The sequence below is a fragment of the Rosa chinensis genome, chromosome 7 (genome assembly GCF_002994745.2).
Source record: "Rosa chinensis cultivar Old Blush chromosome 7, RchiOBHm-V2, whole genome shotgun sequence".
Taxonomy (NCBI): Eukaryota; Viridiplantae; Streptophyta; class Magnoliopsida; order Rosales; family Rosaceae; genus Rosa; species Rosa chinensis.
In genome coordinates, this window is record NC_037094.1 from 13494060 (window position 1) to 13512323 (window position 18264).

General features: G+C 38.5%; 2 protein-coding genes across 3 annotated transcripts; both read left to right on the forward strand.

The window, feature by feature from the left end:
* Positions 1 to 3280: 3280 nt before the first annotated feature.
* On the forward strand, positions 3281 to 8346 carry LOC112176955 (translation initiation factor IF-2). Of its 2 annotated transcripts, XM_024315098.2 has the most exons (8): positions 3281 to 3468; positions 3871 to 3946; positions 4372 to 4486; positions 4841 to 4910; positions 5080 to 5392; positions 5935 to 6978; positions 7238 to 7387; positions 7572 to 8346. In XM_024315098.2, exons 2-8 carry the CDS (start codon positions 3920 to 3922, stop codon positions 8004 to 8006), a joined length of 2154 nt encoding a protein of 717 aa, XP_024170866.1. In that variant the 5' UTR covers positions 3281 to 3468; positions 3871 to 3919; the 3' UTR covers positions 8007 to 8346. The 2 variants fall into 2 exon arrangements, with proteins under 2 accessions (XP_024170866.1, XP_024170868.1); XM_024315100.2 differs by lacking the exon at positions 3871 to 3946 and having other exon boundaries at positions 5025 to 5392.
* Positions 8347 to 10558: 2212 nt separating this feature from the next.
* LOC112176954 (ABC transporter C family member 10) lies at positions 10559 to 16883 on the forward strand. The gene is made up of 12 exons (XM_024315097.2): positions 10559 to 10748; positions 11142 to 13230; positions 13308 to 13628; positions 13714 to 13800; positions 13906 to 14487; positions 14578 to 14742; positions 14866 to 15160; positions 15245 to 15459; positions 15543 to 15848; positions 16047 to 16110; positions 16190 to 16429; positions 16533 to 16883. The coding sequence occupies exons 2-12, from the start codon at positions 11167 to 11169 to the stop codon at positions 16652 to 16654; spliced, it is 4461 nt and encodes a 1486-aa protein (XP_024170865.1). The 5' UTR covers positions 10559 to 10748; positions 11142 to 11166; the 3' UTR covers positions 16655 to 16883.
* Positions 16884 to 18264: the final 1381 nt, after the last annotated feature.

Below are 18264 nucleotides of genomic sequence, written 5' to 3' on the forward strand. Positions count from 1 at the left end.
CTAAGTTGTTGGAGCTCTCATCCATCTTACCTTTAATCTTCTCAATACTGCTAGTTGAAGTGTTTGAGCAGTCGCCTTACTGGATCATAAAATACATATTATTAAGATAAAACCTTCTTCTTCCTCTTCTTTTTTCTCAGAGTTACTTAATTTTAGAAAAGTTCTATCCTATACTAATGTACCTATATATTAAGAAAACATGTATTGATCATTAGTTTAATGTATTGATAATTAGTTTTATTTGATGTTGAACTATTATTTACTTCATTAAACAAATCCCATGATGTACCGCTATATTAATGTATCATAGACAGACCTCTTAATCCTAATTAATTTAATAGCAATGGCTTGTGTGTGCACCAAAGTCGTGCATTTGAGTTAGTGGTGAACTCCTAAAACTAATGTGAAATTACTATCAACTAGGATTCTTAAGTGAAAAAATAGATTTCATTAATCGCAAGGTTATAACAATACATACAATAAGTTTTTACATCAGTTTTCAAGTAGTTCATAAAAAACTAGTACAATATCCACTAAAACATTTACGCTTACGTATTCCAGTACTGATCACCTGGTCAGCAACTGACCAGGGATCATTTGCTCAATCACCGTCCGATTTCAATCGGACGGTTCACAGCTAAGTGATGAGAGAGAAGAAAGAGTTGTGAACCATCCGATTTCAATCGGACGGTGATTGAGCAAATGATCCCTGGTCAGTTGCTGACCAGGTGATCAAGATCGCACGTATTCAGTGAGCCTAAAAGACTTGGTCTTCTAAAGCAAAATTAAATTTTTAAGCGAGGGAGGGGGGGGGGGGGGGGGGGGGCTTAATTGTGTTAGACAAATGTTATTGTCTATATCCAGGGAAGGTCCTGATCACTTGTTCTAGAAGAAGAGATGATCATAAGTTAATGCTTGCCCGCTTGCATTACTTCCCTCTTATCACAAAAATTGTACTGTGGTGACCATAGATGAATCACATGTGTCGTTTATGCCATATGTGGAGTGGAAGAGGAAGCGGGCGAACCGTATGAAGTATGAACCCTCAATTAAGGCCATTATTGGTTTGCCAAATGACCATGTTACCCCTTGTTCCTAAATCATCAATCTCGAATAGTAAGTACTAAGGGGAAAAAGCTCATCCCATACTGCCCCGTTATATGACTAATTTCATGTGAATCTTTAGCTAACCCTTGTGAATTTAAATCACGGATGAGCCTAAATATTGTTGGAGCAATGGAGCTTTTTATAGGTCCAGTGTCTAACATCTTCCCTCTTAACGGTTGAGATGTCGATACGTGACTGAAAAGTTTGTTTAATAAACTATCTCTTCAAATGATTAAAAAAATAAATCTTGCCCTAATATATATATATAGAGGCCGGATCTAGAATGGACGTTTGCACTGTCGCTAAAGTGCGGACGGCGACGTTGCAGCCTTGTTCAGGCACCGACGGCGGCTCGAATCTTGCAGGACAGAGGCCAAAGGCATCCCAGACCGCTTCTGAGATGCAATCGAGGTCGAAGGAGATCGAGCTTGAAGGTTCTGGGCAGCGACCTCACCTACAACTTCAAGGTTTTGGGCAGCGACTGCAAACTGATAGCCGGTGACTCCACCAGCAAGAAGAAGGTTGAGATCGACCCCTGGCCTCCGCCCGGCAAGTCCTGTGGCTTGGTCGAGGCCTGAACGCTGCTGCAGCATCGCCGTCCTCACTTTAGCAATTGTGCGGACGTCCGCTCTAGATTGCCTCCGTGTGTATATATATATATATATATATATATATATATATATATATATAACCAAACCAATAGCATGGCCAATAATATATCCTAGACACTTCAAAATTTGTTTTTGATCAATCCGAAATTGGATTCATAAATTTGAAAAACTTGTAATTAAGAATAACTCAGTGACCTTATTAAATCCTGGAACATGCAACGATGGAAGCGTACCATACTCTATTACAACTAACCCAATAACCTATAAAAGCATCTTTAACAGACTCTCTATATTGACTCCTTAGCTATTTTAGAGAGCATGTTTAGCTTTTTATCAGTTTTAACAGTTTTATCTGACTCCTAAGTGGCTCATAAATATAGAGAGCGAGATGAGGCTCTCTATTATTTTTGTAAATTTAAAACATTCATTTCAAGTTATTATGTGTAACTTATAAATGATTTTTTTTTTTGATCAGGTAGTTAGTTGTTAGTAACTCACACACTTATGCAGTGGTATCTCAGCGCTAGGATACCTGCACCGACATTGCGGTGAAAGCCAGACTAATCCACTGCACAGCAAAAGCACAAACCCAAAGGGTCCCTCAAATCTGCTGGCAACTAGATGGAGTTGAGATTCGAACGCTAGACCTGGGGTTCCAGAGTATGCTGTTCGACCAACACTATTTTTTATTCATTTAATAAATAATATAAATTTAAAACTAGTTAAAATAGAGAGAACTGATGCAGACGTATTTCTAAAGTGGTTAGCTAAAATGATTTTGACTAAAAAATGGCTAGCATTGCTAAAGATACTCTAAGCCACTTTGGCGTCATTCCAACTTGCCTATTTATTTTATCGTTTTGATTTCTAAGTTTTGATTTTAATGCATTCTCTCGTATTGTTAAATTTCAAAATTAGCATAATATTTTGAGTAAGTAATGTAGAAAAGCTTATTAGGAACATATTCGCACCCGCAAGAATCATACATGAAGACAAGTTGAAATTAAGAGCAAAATCGTGAGTTTTTAGTATAGTAATGTTTTTCACCACAATATTGGTTACTGTGGAGTTTTTGCACCTGCATGAATCATTTTTTGCACCCGCATGAATCATAAATGAAGGCTAGTTAAAATTTAGAGCAAAACCGTAGAGTTTTTAGTATAGTATTGTTTTTCTGCACAATATTGGATAATGTCTCAAACTAAAAGCTTGTCAAATAAAACTTGTTTCCATTGCTTTGGTACTAAACTTTAATCTGAAAATTCATTGTTCTTACCGGATACTAAATGTCTAAATCAATTAGCACTCAAATCATCTGTAAGGTAGTTTGGAAACATGGATGACAAAAACATCCTTACTCCTCATACTCCATGAGTAAGGTATTGGTGCAGATGGGTTTGCAATTTTGATTAAGATGAAAATTCCAGTATCATGAATTGTCTTATAATTTTGGAAAATATTTTGAATATTAGTCAAATATTTAGTCATGTCAAATTACAAAAACCTCAATGAAAATTTTAATAATTTCGAAGAAATTTAAATTCTTAAGAAGTTTGTAAAAAAAAAAAAAAAAATTGGCCTCAGGCCTCGGGTACAGTAGGTAACCTCGTGTATGAGCCCCAAGCAAATTTCTTTGTCACAGTCGTTGATCTCTCGCAGGACACTACCGGTGAAAGCGAGCAAAGCCAGGCTCACCGACCTAAACTGCTCGTCGCCGACGAACTGTACCCTGTTCTCCTCTTAAACACTAGTAAGTACAAGCTTCAAAGACTCCCAACTTTGTATTGCTTTATTCGACTCTGTTCTATGTTCCATTAATTTTGTCTCCCACAATGTCAGATTCTTATAATTTCTCAACTGCTATTCATCTTTTATGTTCTGGGTTTACTTCTCCCTTTGAGAAAACTCATTCAGTTTGGTCTAAGTTGGTTAATCTTCAGAAAAAGATTGCATTTTTAGGCCAAAGTTTAAACCTTTATTCAATTCTGTTTTGAACTCTGATGTGAATTGGTGGAAGGGCAGTCCGGGTTTCTTATTGACCATGCCATTTCCTAAGAATGACATTTTGTCATTGGTTTCTTCATTTTTCTTGGCAACCAATCACTGTGGCTAATGCACTGTTTTATGTCAATGTCTTTGTGCAACTGCGCAGAGCTTGAAAGATTTGAAATAGTTTGATTCTTGACCTGAGACACTTATGTATGGCGTGGAGAGAGCTTACCAAAAAGGTAACTTTCAAGTCGCAAATGATTACTTGGTTAATGTGAGTTTGGTTCTTATGAGATATACTTGGCTCACTGCTAATGCTTCACCCCTACTTCCTGAAAAAAGTGCCTTCAGTTTGGTTCACTTGCTTTATATTAGCTAGTGTGCAAAGAGTAGCTGAGTTGCAATTTTGGATTGTCTTATTATTTAGAGTACAGATTGTTATTTTCTTCTTGTTACATTTGCTAGCTAGGATGGCTACTCAAACTGTTATAGGAGAGAGAGGATAGCCACTCCCCCCCCCCCCCCCCCCCCCCCCCACTTTATAAGAGAGAAATATCGAATATTTAAATGATGGTGGATAGGATATTTTTAACGATGAGTCTAGTCTCGTTTTGGCTGGTTTACTTTTTCAATCTGTAACATTGGCATCAATTTCTCGTTGCAGGGCATACGTGCCAGTTTAAATACTGATTTGACTGCAAGACTACGAAGATATGCAGTGGGATTTACTTCTTTATCTAATGTTGATGATGTAGTAAAATCAGTTTTGTATACACCAGGTAAGCTGAATTTGCACAAGGAAAACCTTTTTTTGGTGATGTTTTGTATTTCAGTTTGTATAAACACAACCATAATTTTTTATTCTGTATTTTCATAACATCCTTTGGAATTCAATTAACCTCAACATAGCACTGATTTTGAATTTAGCTCATTTTCATAGTTCCTTTTGCTTTTCAGAACTTGTTTCCATCATTTTAACAATATAATTGTGCTAGATGATAGTTTCATTTTACATTTAGAAGTGAATCCATCTCCAAAATATGGTTGTTTTGCTTGCATATTACATCTTGGACATCAGGCCGAGTATTAATGAAATATAATGCCATTCTCATATCCTTACTTTTGTGCTGCAGAGCCCTCATTTAAATTAAAGTTACGGAAGCTTGTTTATGGTGAAATATTGATAAAAGACACCCAAATACGGTAAGTTTTACCTATCTGTTTCTTTCTGGTTGTGCGCTTATAGAGTCCTTGGGATCTAGGATTATCTATTGCAGTAATGTTTGTTACAAATTTTTCTTTTCATTTTCGTTTCAGTTTAGGAGGTACATATGCTAATTGCAACCTTTAATGGTGGAAACTTTTTGTATAGATGCTATCATGGGAGAAAAGGGAATGACCAGTCATTTGGTTTAAAAGCTCCCAAGAGAGAGAAGTTTGTAAAGAGGGACAATAAGACACAGCCTCCTGTTGATGCTCCATATGTGCCTCCTAAACCACAAAGAACTACCAAGGCCATGCCAGATAAGACAATTGAGATTTTTGAAGGTATGACAATTGATGAACTTGCCAAGCGCACTGGACAGTCAATATCTACTCTGCAAACCATTCTTACAAATGTTGGGGAAAAGGTTGGCTCGGAGTTTGATACTCTCAGCATCGACATTGCAGAGCTGGTTGCAATGGTATTTCACCTTTTCAGCAGTGAATATTATTTATTGGATTTACTCGTTAGCAATGGTCTGTCTTCAATGTCACAGAAAATCACATTGTTCATATGCTTATAATGGAATCCAACATGTTAAATTGTGTTTGGAAAATATCCAAAGATCAAAACTGCTGAGATCGTGCAAATTTGCTTCCAAAACCACTCGCCTCATCGCAGTGTTGGGAGTAGGAGGGCACATGGGTTTGCTCTGTGTATATATATCATTTCTAGGGATTGTATTCTTATTTTTAGTTCCCAAATCAATCTGTGGTAAAGATGTATTTTCCAGCACACCAGTTGTTTCTTGTGCCATTACCCATCGTGGAGCACCATATTTCATATAGCAGATTTATGCTTGATGAAATACAGTGTTTATAGTTCTGATTCTTAGATACCAATTCACAACTTCTACTTGCTGCTCTTAGCGTTCTTTCCCTTAAATGGCAACTGTGTACAGGTTATAACATCATGCATTTTGGCCCCTTAAGAATGTTACTGACTCTGTGCGTTGATTTGTAGGAAGTTGGGGTCAATGTGAGGAGGCTGCACTCCAATGAAGGTACAGAAATTCTACCACGACCTCCAGTTGTAACTGTCATGGGCCATGTTGACCATGGGAAAACTTCACTTTTGGATGCTCTACGTCAGACATCTGTGGCTGCCAAAGAAGCTGGAGGGATTACTCAGCATGTTGGTGCTTTTGTTGTTGGCATGACATCTGGAGCATCAATTACATTTCTTGACACCCCTGGTCATGCAGCATTTAGTGCGATGCGAGCTAGAGGAGCTGCTGTCACAGATATAGTTGTGCTTGTTGTAGCTGCTGATGATGGGGTGATGCCTCAGACTCTTGAAGCCATGGCCCATGCAAAGGCAGCTAAAGTACCAATTGTTGTTGCAATTAATAAATGTGATAAACCAGCTGCTAACGCAGAAAAGGTAAGACTCCAGCTTGCGTCGGAGGGCTTGCTGCTAGAGGATATGGGTGGGGATGTTCAGGTTGTTGAGGTTTCAGCTATGAAGAAGACTGGTTTAGATAACTTGGAGGAGGCTTTGCTTCTCCAGGCTGAGATGATGGATCTGAAAGCTTGTATTGATGGACCGGCTCAAGCTTATGTGGTGGAAGCAAGACTTGATAGGGGAAAGGGTCCATTGGTTACTGCAATAGTGAAAGCAGGAACTTTAATTTGTGGGAAATATGTGGTCGTGGGCTCCGAGTGGGGTAGAATAAGGGCTATTAGGGACATGGCAGGGAAGTCGACAGAGCGGGCAACACCTGCTATGCCAGTTGAGATTGAAGGCCTGAAGGGACTTCCAAGGGCTGGAGATGATATCATTGTTGTGGAATCCGAGGAGCGAGCTAGAATGCTTAGTGCAGGGAGGAAAAGGAAGTTCGAGAAAGATAGACTCATGAAAATTATGGATGGAAGGGTAGAAGATCCAGAAACAGAACCATCAGATGAGGCGCCCAAGCGGGTTGAATTGCCGATAATAGTAAAAGGGGATGTGCAGGGTACTGTCCAAGCTGTTACAGATGCATTAGGGAGTTTAAATAGTCCTCAGGTATGCCACATGATTATAATTTCCATATACATAACCGTATGCTCTCTATGCAGTTCGCGATTATGTGTTCAAATTATCACTTACTGGTTAGGTTGATGTTTTTCCGGGTTTCCATGCAATGTTAGGAGAATTATCTATTCTAATATTAAAATTCTTGTCCTTGCTGAAATACACCTACTGTATAACGTATTTTGATTTGCAATGCATTTGCTAAATAATTATATTATTCTCTTTTGACAACTCCATTATTCTTTTCCAGGTTTTTGTGAATGTGGTACATGTTGGTGTTGGGTCGCTATCTCAGTCTGACGTGGACATGGCACAAGCCTGTGGTGCATGTATTATTGGATTTAACATCAAGGCTCCACCCAGTTCCATCAGTTTGGCTGCATCTCGAGCCAATATCAAGGTACTAATCTCCTTTCTCACTGTATTAATCATTTTGCAAGTAGTTTGGTTCACCCTTTTTTTACACACTTATTCTAATCGACCATAGGACATGAACATCTATTCTGTGTATAATTTTGGGCATGCACCATTGGAGTTTAAATGTCACCTAACTATATAATTTGAATTTGTGTCGAATGGCTTAGATAATGCAACACCGTGTGATCTATCATCTTTTGGACGACATTGGGAACTTTATAGTTGAGAAGGCCCCTGGGACTACTGAGACCAAGGTTGCTGGGGAAGCCGAGGTTCTTAGTATTTTTGAGCTCAAAGGAAGGAGCAAGTCTAAGGGACCTGATGTGAAGATTGCCGGATGCCGGGTGGTTGATGGTTTTGTCACCAAATCGGCAACCCTGAGGCTTCTTAGGAGTGGGGAAGTTGTATTTGAGGGATCATGTGAATCGCTTAAGCGGGAGAAACAGGATGTGGACACGGTAAAGAAGGGGAGTGAGTGTGGACTGGTGATCCGAAATTGCTACGATTTCCAGGTTGGTGACATGGTCCAGTGCTTACAGCAAGTTATAAGGAAGCCCAAATTCATTTCATCGGAGAGTGGTGCTGTTCGAATTGAGTGTTGAATTGCCGATCATTATCTCGATAGTAATATGAAGTATGAAGTAAACGACCTAAAATTTTGATTGTTTGCCCGGCATCTCAGTAAGTAGATGAAATTCTTGTACCATTACAGTCCATGAAAGCTTTGGATTTATGGGGAGCTCATTTTGTCATCCAACTACATTCTTGAGCAGCTTAGAAACATTAAACCCTATTTTATATAGGCACCAATTTTGGGAGACCGCAGTGGATTCATCTGTTTAGAAACATCATACTACTCATTCTGTTGTACCATTGAGAAACTGCTGATTATAAACGCAACAAGGGTTGCGAAATGAAGGAAATATATGCCCCATTTTTATACGATTTTCTATCAGAAGCATTTCATTGACGGTCTATTCCTGCATATGAGATTTAATCCTGATCAGGCCCTGGTAAAGAGAAAATTTCAGATCAGCAACAACACTCTGTAAAGTAGATATCAACTTTTTAAACATGCACCGCCCCATGTAGTGCAAACAAGTGTGCAACACGAGTTAGATAGCCACATGATAGCACCAACTCTGCAGCGCAATAGCTTTTTTTACTGGGGATAGAGGAATCTCATTACAAACAAGAAGAAGCCAATTGATGGGGATCTGTGTTTTATTTCTCGAAGTATTATAAACACTTTCTAGGTGTGCATGAGGAATGAGGTTAATTATGAACAGTGTGTACGGTCATGGTCTTGGTTCCAGCAAAAAGTGAAGAACGGTAGGTGTTATATAAAAATTAGGAGCTATAAAAAGGCCAGGAGAGTAATACTACATTACTACCCTACATGAATGCTTCTAATTCCTGACATGCGGTCTTAAATGCCCGCACAACCACACAGTATGGTACGTCAACTCGTCAAGGACAATCATCCATGCGTTGCTACGTACCTCTGGGAGCCACAAGCACTGTGACTAGTACTGTTACAACTCCCATGCAAGTAAGTAGGCTTCTCAAAGACTCGAACCCTTTCAATTTTGCTTACAAAAATCATTTTCGGAAGTTATATAGTATCCCGAGTATCAAAATCTATTGTCACCTTGCTACGTACCGAATGGTTTTTAAGCACCTGCATGCAGCAGATTTTAATTTAGTGAATTTGATTTCTTGTTTAATGAATATAGTATCTTGTTGATTGTATGTATTCAATTTTTGTTTGTTGCTTATACGACGATCAACTGAACAAGTACCCTAAACTCGAGAACTATGAACTATCTAGTCCCCAAATTCTTAATCACACCAGTTGCCACCCCGCCAGTGTGAGCTCATATACCTCATTACCACAACAAGAGTTCGACTCTGATCACTATGCTCTTCGGTGCTTTTAAAGCACTATTAGCAACTAAAATTTTGTTAACTGTTAGGTGTGTTCAATAGCACTATTAGCAACTATCTTGACTTGTTGTTGGGAAGAGAACGGAAGGCTTTTACAGGATGAAGTGGGTTATACGTAGTGAAGTTGGACCATACAACTGATCTATATATCCAATTATTGATGCTTAGACTATTTGAAAGCTCCTGCTTTTCGAATGTTGCACGAGTTTTGTGGTTGTCTATTCTGGATACAGACATTTCTGATATGACATTAAATCGCCTTTCAATTATACTTTTGGGGAAACTCCAAGAGTCCAAGACCCACACCACAGAATAATTCCTCCTTTAATTTCTAATTTGACAGCTCCACTTGAGCCTTCTTGAATTTTAGTCAATCTTTATGGTATTGAAATTAAGCTACTCGATCTCAATGGAAGTGTACTCATAAATACATCTGCTCTCTGAATATGCATCTTATTAATTACAGTTCTAGGACCTTAATACATTTTGCTTCTGAAAGAGCCAGCTTCCTCATCTACTTGCACAACAACCAAATCAATATCTATTCTGAAACATGAGCAACTTCATAAATATCATGCACTATTTGAAACTAATATAAATTAACTAATCATTTTTGGAGCTAAAGATCAACTACAATGGCTGAAAAGTCATCAATATAAGAATAGACAGCAGGGCCAACGGGGCTCCTTATTATTATTATTATTATTATTATGATTTTTTGTTGAAAGAAATTGCCGCCTAATCTTTTAGAAATCTCTTTGTAGTTGTATGATCGTATCATTTACGATGTTAATTACATATACAATCTTAATAAAGAGTCCAATTGCATTACCCAATTCATTCTAATATTATCATGTGGTTTTGCTCCATTGTATTGATAGTCTGCTATACGTCAATTGAGCAGACTATTTGGGGTCTAAAATTGATTAACAAATACAAAACTAAGTATAAAAACTTAAAAACAAAAGTAAATTATGTATTGGTGGGTTCCATTGATTTTTCAAAAGAAAAAAAAAAAGGTAGCCTGGTTCTGAAAATGACTGAAGGAGGAGGACCTGGTTTTTCATATGTGGTTCTGAAGATCCACGTGGCTTTTATATAAGAAAAGATACTAGTGCATTTGTGACACAAGGTAGAAAACCTTTTCTGCATGCCAAGCGGAGGAGACCACTAAAGAAATCAAGTAAGCAGTTTCTTTTTTTTTTTGGACAAGAAATCTGATAAAGAAGATCTATGCAAGTGTGTTTGCAATTATTATATATACATGTTGTAGCTCGTTCATCCAGAAAAGAAATATTATATGAATGCGTGATTCACAGCAGGGCTTGAATCTAGAGATCAAAATGAAAAACATGTGTTGATGTTAAGAAGTGAGTTGGCATGATCGGTGCATACAAGTGAGTAATTGACTTCTGTAGGATTGATATAATGCATGGCTTCAAAAGCAAGTTAGGTACACTATAATCATAGTGAGTCTAGAGTAAGATTTTCTGGGCTTCTTCCAGTGGAATCTTATATTTTGTTACATGTTATTGCTGTCGTAGCTTTTACACATATGTTTGGTTTTTGGGTGATATCCTTTCCAACTTGGTGAAAGCTTCATATCCACTTCAATTTGTGAAGAGGAAGGTGCTTAGCTGTATAATTGTGTTTAAGTATCTATGTCAGTTTATATTTTTCTCTGTTTTCTGTTTGGTTTGAACTTCTAGTGACTATTATGCTAAAAACCATGGGTGTGAGATACAGTTCCTTTATCTGTTTTTAAATTCTTCTTTCTTTTAATTGTGCAGATTTTGTACATAACTGAGACACATCATGGCGGGAGGTTACTGGACCTTGCTCTGTGATTGTTCAACTGAGTCTGGAATTGAATGCAGTTCTGACATTGCAGCCATTATCAATCCAGATTCATGTATCAACAATATTGCGGTCATTGCAGTTGATATCTCGCTTCTATTCATCTTGTTTTGTATCTTCATCTATAGATTATCAAAGAAGGTTATAGCATCATCAGAGCCTTACACCTTCTCTGCTGTGTCAGTTGTTTCGGCCACTTTCAATGCCTGTTTGTCTTTGGCCTATTTGGGTTTTGGGATATGGAAAATGGTCGAGAAAGTAAACACAGATCAGACTTTTTTACCTCTGCATGGATGGCTAGTGTTTTTCTTTCAGGGGTTTACTTGGTTTATACTGGGATTAACCATAAACCTAAAGAAGCCACACCCTCCCTACATTGCAATAACAAAAGTGCTTTCAATTCTTGGCTTTTTTATTGCAGTTTTGCTTTGTGGTTCATCAATTTGGGAAACTATTCTTGATGAAGCAGTATCGGTTATGATTGTTTTGAACATTCTTTGTTTCCCTGGATCTGTTCTCTTGCTTTTTAGTGCGTTTGAGGGATGCAATGTTGCTAAAGGTGATCCACAAGTCCATGTTGACAATGCTCTGGACACACCTCTGCTGGGTGCAGAATCGGATATCGCAGGTGAAATTACTTCAAATCATGACAATGTTACTCCTTTTGCAAAAGCTGGTTTATTTAGTAGAATGTCATTTTGGTGGTTGAATCCATTACTGAAAAAAGGAAAGGGGAAGATTCTTGAGAATGAAGATATCCCACAGCTGAGAGAAGCTGATCAAGCACGAACATTGTACTTGATGTTTAAGGAGGAAGTGCAGAAAAGGAAGGAAAACATTTCATCTGATGATGAACCTTCTATTTTGTCCACAATTTTTTTCTGCCAGAGGAAAGCTATTCTGATTTCTGGTATCTTTGCACTCATCAAGGTTCTCACACTGACCAGCGGTCCACTGTTTCTGAGGGCCTTCATTAGGGTTGTTGGAGGAGAAGCAGCTTTTGAAGGTGAAGGATATGCCCTGACTGCTGGTCTCTTTGTGGTTAAAGTCGTGGAGTCATTGTCGGAGAGGCAATGGTTCTTCAGAACTAGACTTATTGGTCTCCAGGTAAGATCATTGATATCAGCAGCAATATATCAGAAGCAACTAAGACTCTCAAATGCTGCCAAGATGACTCATTCTCCTGGTGAGATAGTGAATTATGTGAGCGTGGATGCTTATAGAATCGGTGAATTTCCATTCTGGTTTCATCAGATATGGTCCACAAGTCTTCAGTTGCTTCTTTCATTACTTATCTTTTACTACTGCGTGGGGATAGCAACTCTTTCAGCTATAACTGTAATCATAGTGACTCTGCTGGGAAGCTCTCCATTAGCAAAGTTGCAGCATGAGTATCAAACTAAGCTCATGGTAGCACAGAACAAGAGGCTGAAGGCCATTACAGAAGCACTTTCCAATATGAAGATTTTGAAGCTGTATTCTTGGGAGACAAATTTCAAGAAGGTCATAGAAGGGTTGAGAACAGAAGAACTCAAATGGATAGCTAAAGTATTGTCACAAAAGGGATATTACAATGTTCTATTCTGGTCATCTCCTATTGTGGTAGCAGCTGTCACTTTTTGGACATGCTACTTCCTGGGATTTACACTCTCTGCTAGTAGTGCTTTCACATTTCTAGCAACTTTACGTATTGTTCAGGAGCCAATCAAGCTGATGCCGGATGTTTTTGGAGCATTTATCGAAGCCAAGGTTTCATTCTCTCGGATCGTGAAGTTCCTTGATGCACCAGAGTTGGAGCACAGAGATACAAGGAAAGAGAGCAGTGAAAAAGAGGTTGAGCATTCCATTTTGTTTAAATCCTTTAAAACCTCATGGGATACTGATGCTACAAAGGCCACATTGAGGGACATCAATTTGGTGGTAAAACCAGGAGAAAAAGTTGCCATTTGTGGTGAGGTTGGCTCAGGAAAATCAACCCTTTTAGCTGCAATTCTCGGTGAAGTGCCACGGATCAATGGTGTTGTAAGTAATCATCCATTTCTAAATTATTCACTAAATTGTTATAGAGGGAAAAGCCATAATTAGAGCTTAAATTACAGGTTGAAGTATACGGCACAATAGCATATGTATCTCAGTCTGCATGGATCCAAACAGGAACTATACAAGAAAATATACTTTTTGGGACTCCCATGGATCATGTAAGATATCAAGAAACACTTCAAAAGTGTTCCTTGGTAAAGGACCTTGATATGCTTCCATTTGGGGATCGCACTCAGATAGGAGAAAGAGGTGTCAATCTAAGTGGCGGCCAGAAGCAGCGGATTCAACTTGCACGTGCACTCTATCAAAATGCTGATGTCTACCTCTTAGATGACCCTTTCAGTGCAGTTGATGCCCACACTGCGACCAGCCTGTTCAATGTAATCATAATTTTCCTCTCAAGCTAGTAATGTACATTATTGCCTTTTTTTCACCAATGATTAAAGCTAATTATGTCATTTTCAGGAATATGTCATGGGAGCTCTGGCTGAGAAGACAGTTCTGCTTGTCACACACCAAGTTGACTTCCTTCCTGCTTTTCATTCAATCTTGGTATATTGTCTATACTGTTACTTTGAACATATGTTCTATGAGTTTGATGCTATAGTCCCTTTTGCATATATGTGGTATTTGAGTATATATATTTTTTCTTCATAGCTGATGTCGTCGGGGGAAATTTTAAAAGCAGCGCCTTATGATGAGTTGCTAACTTCTTGTCATGAGTTCCAAGACCTTGTGAATGCAAACAATGACACTGCTGGTTCAGAGAGGCCAAATGAAAATGCTTCTACAGAAAAATCATCTGCAAAGGAGATTGAGAAAGTAACTACTGAGGTACAGCTACAAGAGTCTGCAGGGGATCAATTGATTAAGAGAGAAGAGAGAGAAACAGGGGACATTGGTTTCAAGCCATACATTCAGTATTTGAAGCAGGGCAGGGGATTTTTCAACTTCTCCTTGTCAATTTTTCTCTACTCGATGTTCATAGTTGGGCAGTTACTTCAGTTTTATTGGTTGGCTTTGAACATTCAGGATTATAGTGTATCCAGAGTCAACCTCTATGCAGTTTATTCTGTGATCATGACTGTCATGATAGTCTCTTTGCTCATTCGATCTTTCTTTATAGTAGATTTAGGAGTTGGGGCAGGAAAGTCCATTTTTTCGACACTACTGAACTCTCTTTTCCGAGCACCAATGTTGTTTTATGACTCGACACCTGTGGGAAGAATACTTAGTCGGGTAAGACTTGAGGTTTTCAATTCAGAACTTTATAATATGCTGTGTAGGGACCTAATGGAACTTACATTTGCATTTTTTTCTTTCATTTAGGTGTCGTCGGATATGAATATCATTGACCTTGAAGTAGCTTTCAAGTTGATAATTGCTGTTGGGGGAACCTTGAACACATACAGCATATTTCTAGTACTGGTTTATCTTACTTGGCCGATGGTGTTTCTAGTTGTCCCCACAATCTATATTACTATGCTCTTTCAGGTATTACACTAAACCAAATCTTTTAGGTCTTCTTACTGGAGTTATTTTCATACAATGATTTATTTATATATTTCTGTCTTTCAATACAATGAATTTTCTTACGATGTCCTTTTCTACAAATAGAACTACTACATGGCTTCTGCAAAAGAGTTGATGCGAATGAATGGCACAACTAAGTCTGCACTTGCAAGCCAGCTTGCCGAATCTATTGCTGGAGCCCTGACAATCAGAGCTTTCAGACAGGAGGACAGATTCTTCACAAAATACTTGGACTTTATCGATGCAAATGCTAGCACTGATTTCCATGGTTTTTCCACAAATGAGTGGTTGATCGAACGCCTGGAATTGCTATGTGCTATTGTTCTCTCAGCTGCAGCACTTGCCATTACTTTAACTACATATTCCTCTTCTTCCTCTGGTAAGTAAACATAAGCTTCTATATACATTTCATGTAACTATCCATATGATACAGTGTCTAACATGTTGCTTAATATTTTGACAGGGTTTATTGGGATGACACTGTCATATGGTCTCTCCTTAAATGTTTTCCTCGTAATTTCTGTCAAATTTCAGTGCATGCTAGCAAATTCAATCATTTCTGTAGAAAGGGTAGAGCAATACATGCATATTCCAAGTGAAGCTGCAGAAGTTATAGAAGACAACCGACCAATGCAAAATTGGCCTACTGTTGGTAAAGTGGAAATACATGATTTAAAGGTTAGCATTTCTTGGTATTATTCTGAAATTTGAACTTTAAGAACAATTGGACTGGTGTATGAGATTGAATGAAACTCATGCAGGTTAGATATAGGCCAAATGCTCCTCTCGTTCTTCGTGGGATAACTTGCACAATTGAAGGAGGGTACAAAGTGGGAATTGTTGGCCGGACTGGAAGTGGAAAGACAACTCTTATCAGTGTTTTGTTTCGACTTGTAGAGCCTACAGAGGGAAAGGTCATTGTAGATGGTTATGACATTTGCACAATTGGACTTCACGACTTAAGATCATGTTTTGGGATCATCCCTCAAGATCCCACTCTATTCAGTGGGTCTGTGAGGTTCAATCTAGACCCCTTATCGAAGCATACTGATCATGAGATATGGCAGGTTCGGTTTTCACATATACCAAGATGAATTGCAGTGTTGAAGTCTGTAATCAGCAAGCTTTCAAAACCAGCCATTTAAACTGAATATGTGTCAAAATTAAGTATTTTCTATTTTTCATCCGAACAAACCAACCGAAGATACTCATATTCTGTAACTTTCTTTTTCTGACTTGATTCATCTTTCGTTAATGTGTCAAAGGTGCTTGAGAAATGTCAGTTACGAGAGGCCATTCAAGAAAAAGCAGAGGGCCTGGATTCTTTAGGTATGAAATTTGTGTGTTATTGCTTTTCAGTGTTACACAAGTAGACCACATTCTGACAATTGTTCTGTTTGGCTTTCAGTTGTACAAGATGGAACAAACTGGAGCATGGGACAGCGACAACTGTTCTGTTTGGGGCGTGCTTTGTTAAAGAGGAGCAGAATACTAGTGCTCGATGAAGCTACTGCATCAATGGACAATGCAACAGACTCTATTCTCCAGAAAACTATAAGAACAGAATTTGCTGACTGCACTGTAATAACAGTGGCACATAGGATACCAACTGTCATGGACTGCACCAAGGTGCTTGCTATTGCTGATGGTAAGCACTATATCCCCAATGGCGATGACTAAACAAAACTCTCTGCGTTCTACTGGACTTTATGTGATTTTTTTTCTTATAACATGCTAAATTTCATTGACAGGTAAACTGGTAGAGTATGATGAGCCAACGAAGCTGATGAACAATGAGGGATCATTATTTGGGCAGCTTGTCAAGGAATACTGGTCTCGTTCTGCCAATGTCGGCATCCACTCTGAAGATTGATAGTGAAAGGTGTTGGAGTGTTCTTGATTCTTTAGTACAGCGCTGCCTTGTTGGCAGCATCCGGCTTTAAATTCTATAAAATCTTGTTGACTTATTAGAATGTAATAAGTTGATGCATTATTTAAAAGCTAACAAAAGAAATGCTCATGAGCCTTGCATTGGCTGGGAAATATAGTTTCTCCCCCCTTCAAGGTTAGTCATCTTTCTTATCAATGACATAGATTATCAACAATGAGACTTAAATTTTTTTATGCCTTCAAAGCAAATAATATAATCTGACAGTTGTTTATTGACTGATAAAGATCATGAAAGCTCAAGAAGTATTAAAGCTTACTCGGCAATAGGGGAAGCCCACTTTGTTGAATGGTGGCCAATCCCACTAACCTTTTCCTATTAATTATGTAGTTCTCATCTTCTTCACTTTGACAGATCTGAGGTTTATGAAAGAAATCTCCCCTTGTCCCTCTCTGGGTCTCATTCAATCACCTTCATTTCCGTATAAAAAATCTACAACTTCTCTCTCTCTCTCTCTCTCTCTCTCTGCAATGCTCTCGCGGGACGGTCGGGTTCTCGTGGGCAGTAGCAAACCGCACGAGTGTTATAAATTTTGGCCAGTGCTTTACCCAACTGAGCTTAGCTAAAAACTTTTTATCCAGAATTTCTGGATTCTCATTTATCCGACCCTCTATGCAAGGAAATCTCAAGTTGTTGTGAGCTAGCTATATATGGGCAAAAACTACAAATTGGATTATCAATTACGGGAAAACTAGCAGCCGACTCGTTGTTTGCTTCAATGGTATCTCCTTCGTTTACAACACATTCATTTTCAATGAATCAAAAATTGCTTATTCCCATCTAGCATGCCATAACGGTGGGTAATTTGAAACTTGAAGCCAGTCCCGGACTTGAGATTTTGAGCCTTGAGGCGAAAAATAGAAATGAGCCTACATTTTTTATAAAAAAGAAAAAAAAATAGTACAAAAAAGATTGTGTTGTAAAACAGAAAAGTTTGTGAGAGAGAGAGAGAGAGTTTGGACACATAGAATCAGATTGTGTGTCTTATTCATCTCACCATGAGGAGCCTTATATAGGACTACATGGTGTGCACAAAAAGGTAATGCTTAATTACAATCCAATCACTCCTATAATTACAACCTATCAATCACCAATCTATAGGGATAGACACCTATTACTCATCATCTATTTACATGATTATCCACAAATATTTACAACACTCCCCCTTGGATATTCCATGTCAATAGTGTTGCATAGGCTGAGCGCTTCTAAGTTGCCTCGTCAAAAACCTTGCCAAGTAATAAAAACCCTGTGGGAAAAAAACAATCTTGGTCGAAGGAGAAAAAGTGCACAACGCGCTTGAGTGTGGAGTGGCAGTATCACAGCTTTAGAGATAGGTGAAGTCTTCTTATCAGCACCATAAGTAGGTAGTATGTCTACGAGAGGGATGCATTAGAGTTGCTACACCAAAACCTTGCCCGGTAAACCCAGTGGGAGAAACCCGTGGTCGAAGGGAAAAGATGAGCAAATGCATATATGTCAAATCAAAGCATCTTCAGGATGTACTATAATTGGGGTGACCATGCTAAAGATGT